Genomic DNA, 4,542 nt, shown 5'->3' with positions numbered 1-4,542 from the left:
TTAAAACTAAGGAATATAACCCATTATCTAAATATGACCCGCACTTTCCTTTGGGCCGTGGATAGTATATTAACAATTTTGGGCTGGCCCATAAGCACCAGTGGACAAAGTACAGCCCACTGCCGCAGATTACTTGCACCGAAACTGCACTTTGCACTTCTCATAAAACTAATGCAGCGACTACATCTTAATCCATGAACAGTGAACAATTCGTCACACAGTAACTGCTACCGATATTTTGTACTCTTTGTATAGCATTCCTGAAAGGTGGGTGATGCTAAACTCAATAGTCTATAAATCGACAGGGGATGATGGAGGGCTGAGACTCGGCGGTGCTGTGTTAGTCCCCATGATGATGGATCTTAGCAATGTTCCTGTATTATTGAGTGTTTGAAGAAGGGACAGCGAATTCACAAATTCCTGCGATCCAATATTTGCTTGAACTTGCAACACTTCCTAACATGGAAAAGCAAGAGGAAGGCACCGCTATTCTGGAGCACCACTTTATCTTTACGATTAAATGTGTCGAGTGGCATACTAAAAGAAAGTGAAACGTGAAAGTTTCCATGACAGATTAATACTCCTCCAATGGCCGAAACATGACTTCAATTTCGTGTAACTTAATAGGCGAAAGGGTGCTATTATGTAGAGAAACTTGATACATCACTGAGATCTAAACATGTCTCCAAGATGTCGAGTTCACAGATATTTTGATCAATTATTGAAGTGCAAAAGCATTACAAGCAACTAAATTCTCCCATGTAGTACTGTGAAGCATAATATGGGATCTGCTTGATTATTTATTTAGGTAATGCTGATTGGTGTAGAAGACTCAGACAAACTGCTTCAGGTATTCATCCACAGTAGTGTATTTGACATCAGGGTAAAGCTCCGAAGCCTCTACACCAAATGATGGTTCAATCTCGAAGTTGGTGTGATCTCCCTTTACGAACACCGAGTGCCCAATTGACAAAACCACGTTGACTGGAACCGAAGCTTCTGAAAAACAGAGAGACAAGCAATGTCAAACTTGCTAACTTTGCCATGCTACCTCTTAACAATTCAAACTCAGATCTGCTAACAATTATTTAAACTCGTTAAATATATTTAAACTATGTCAAGGGCAGAGATTTTTCTCGAAATTGTTTCTTGGAAAATCGACAGTACCCCCAGCTGACAGAGTTCTAAATAGATGCTTATAAACTGAAGAGATTTTCCTCTGTCAGTATTAAGGCTGTTTGCATAAAAGCTAATGAAATGATTTTCTTACCTTGGATATTTTTCAGAAGTTGCTCCTCTGGAACATAGATCCTTTCAAGGGTTTTCCCAATCTTCTTCTCCCACAAGGACACAAGATCATTGAATGAGATGGTGTTGGCTGGGGGTTTAATGTAGAGAATTTTGTTCAAGGTTCTGGGATCATCCACTGCTTTGATAGTATAGGTGGCAATGTCATCTTCTTTGTTGAAAACAGCTGTAGATCAAAACATGAAACTGTAAGATTCATGCAATTCAGTCAGCATCAAGCTACAAGCACCATCCTATTTGCGCATGCTTAAATATTGGAGTCCTTCTTGCTACAGAGAACACCTAACAGGCTAGTGAATACTTGCCTAAAACAGTCACATGTTTTTTTACAGTTTTAGCAGATAAAGACCGATAATGCTTGTGATAAAATCCAGATCATCATTCAAAATCCATGGAGGGTGTGCTCAAATAAACAGGATACTGAGCCTACTTAAACATTTGCAGTTCTAAACCACTGCAGTTGAATAGCACATAAATATATGAAAGTTATCAGGAATTTATTCCATAACAGGAAAATCTTCAACAGAATCTGTGAAACATTACCTTTAGGATTTCCATCACCCAAGATGACAACTTTATCTCTTGGAGGAGCTGTGGCTCCAGGCTGGTTAAAAGAAAGAAGGAAATAGCCAGAAAAAAAATTGGAAGATACATAGGTGTATGGAATCCCTTCAGCCTCAATAGCCCTTCTTACGTTCGCCTTCGTTGCAAACGCTGATTTTGCTGGTTCAACAGCATTCACTCTATCCACATCATTTCCAAACTCTGATGGGAAAAATCTCTGCAATAAAACAAACAATTTGCATTAACAAGCCTATGATTGCTAAAATTAGTAATTCTCAAACCCCAAACAAAATTAACTACATGTATACCTTAACATTTCCAGCTTCTTTAATTGCAGCAATGATCCTGTCTTGCTCAACTAACTGAGCATGACCAACTGTAGAGATAACAACATCCACTTGCTTTATAGCCTTCACCAAACTTTCATGATCAAACAAATCTCCCTTCAAAACAAAAAACACAAAAGCAAGTATAAAGAAATATTAAATCTTCTCCATTCACCTGTTTTTAAAGAAATCAACAAGGACCACATACTTGCGAGGAGCAAAACAGTTTAACTGCAGTTGATGCAATGAACCCTGTTATTATAACTAGCTAAGGTAATAACTAATAAATCAAGACAACGTTATTAGTTGATTAGCTCCAATGTCTTAAAAATCTGCCATTCACAACATGGATTTTTCTGAGATTTATCTCCAGGATACATAAATTTTCTTGTGCCACTCACTGCCTGTTCATGAATCAACGGTCCAACAACTAGTTAAAAAATGGGATAACTAACTGCTGGCACATGCCCTAATCCACGTCAAGAAAACCCTTGTACCATTTGTGTTTTCACTTTTTTAACCCCGAAAAAAAAGGGAAAAGAAAAGGACTTACAATAAGGAAATTGACCCCAAGATTCTTGAAGTTATCGATCACAACGGATTTAGCAGGATTAGAGAGAGTGGACTCTCTAACAAGAACAAAAGTAGGATGGCCTGCCTTTGCGCTAGCTTCCACTATGAATTTTCCTATGTATCCTGTTCCTCCAATGAACAGAATCTTACTTGCCATTGCTAATTAAACTTTCCGTCTAGAGTATACTAAAGAATGTCTGTTTTTTAGGGTAGAAAATAACAATCCAAAGCTGTGAAGGAGATTGAGTCACTTGATCACCATTTATAGTCAGAAATGCAGGTGTGAAATTACAGAAATACACTTTCCACTGTGAGGAGATTGTGACGTATGCATGATGGTGTTTCTGTATGGAGGCCAAGAATCTGTCTAGGGTTGTTTTGTCCTTGATGGGCGTTTATGGGGATTCCAAGAAAATTCTCTTACAAGGCAAGTTCGTAACCATGATCATCCATGGTCAATGATATTTATTAATAGGTTACGGAATTGCTGTTCCTAAGTTATGGGCATTTGGTCTGTTAATAGGTCTCGGTGCATTTGTAATCATGCACCTACCTTTGTTTTGAGAAGAATTATCTTTCCTTCTTCAGGACAAAATGTTAATTGAGGAATTATCTTGCAAATAATTAGATTTATTTAAATCATGTCCTTTTTATTTTGTTTTCTTTTCATTGCAAAGCTTTTTTTTTTTAACCATGGCTATCTAATTAATTTTAATTTAAATAATTAATGATACCAGCGTATGATAACATATGTATCTGTTAGAAAATTTCATTATATTTTTATTAAATATGAAATTATGTTATTGAATCTACTTTTTTTTTTTTTTTTAATTATTATGGATGGAAGGATAAGGTGGTCCAGTGGAGGGCCTGGTGATTTGCTATCTCCAAGTTTTAATTTCGAATCCTCCTGTTGATAAAAATAACTTTTGGGATCACGGGCCGGTAGGGGTAAAGCACACTTTGAATGAAAGTTGATTTGGACCTGCATATATATTTTTAATTTTTTTTTTATTAATATGGATATTTGAACCAGCTTGCGTGTATATTGATTAATTCTACGGATCCTAAAATTAACAATCATGTAAGCTTCCAGTGACCCTAAAGTTTGTGAGATTTAAATTAATGATTTTTAGAGAATAAACTCAGAGCCTGACTAATTAATTTGATGCGTGAAAGCTAACCAAGAATAATTTATGTCTATTATAATATAATAAAACAGTTTGGTTTTATTGACCGGATGAATGCTCCTAGCGTTAATTCCTCCTTTTCTTTTCATTGATGTTTGGTTTTATTGATTAGATCCTATTTTTATTTAATTATTTATTTGGTTCTATCCCAGTGGGAGTTCAGATTTTCTAGTTCTGGTTAAAGAATAAACATTAGTGTGAAAGAATAAAAAAGATTACGCGTCACCCTAAAGGCCTGCAACTGCTAAAGACACCAAAGAAAGAACAGACAGAACAAAGAGATTCCGATCATCAGAATAAATTAGATGTATAGAATGAACAATTCCAAGCATCAAAATATTAATCACCTAGTTTAAAAGCACACGTACAAATTAATATCTGGACAGTTGCCGATATGTATTTGATATATGGTGTTTTTAATTAAAAATACATTCAGATGATGATTTTTTTTTAAAAGCACACGTACAAATTAATATCTGGACAGTTGCCGATATGTATTTGATATATGGTGTTTTTAATTAAAAATACATTCAGATGATGATTTTTTTTTTTTAAAAAGATTTTCTGATATTAATATATTA

At 35.5% G+C, this 4,542-nt stretch overlaps 1 protein-coding gene across 1 annotated transcript; it reads right to left on the bottom strand.

The window, feature by feature from the left end:
- Positions 1-589: 589 nt before the first annotated feature.
- LOC7464022 (phenylcoumaran benzylic ether reductase POP1-like) lies at positions 590-3,020 on the bottom strand. Its single transcript, XM_002313752.4, has 5 exons — positions 2,752-3,020; positions 2,181-2,315; positions 1,852-2,089; positions 1,271-1,474; positions 590-999 (listed from the first exon to the last, which is right to left on the bottom strand). Exons 1-5 carry the CDS (start codon positions 2,926-2,928, stop codon positions 833-835), a joined length of 921 nt encoding a protein of 306 aa, XP_002313788.2. The 5' UTR covers positions 2,929-3,020; the 3' UTR covers positions 590-832.
- Between the last annotated feature and the right edge of the window lie 1,522 nt (positions 3,021-4,542).

The sequence above is a fragment of the Populus trichocarpa genome, chromosome 9, assembly GCF_000002775.5.
Source record: "Populus trichocarpa isolate Nisqually-1 chromosome 9, P.trichocarpa_v4.1, whole genome shotgun sequence".
Lineage (NCBI taxonomy): Eukaryota > Viridiplantae > Streptophyta > Magnoliopsida > Malpighiales > Salicaceae > Populus > Populus trichocarpa.
The sequence above is the reverse complement of the archived record's forward strand: the minus strand, read 5'-3'. Positions and strand labels throughout refer to the sequence as shown.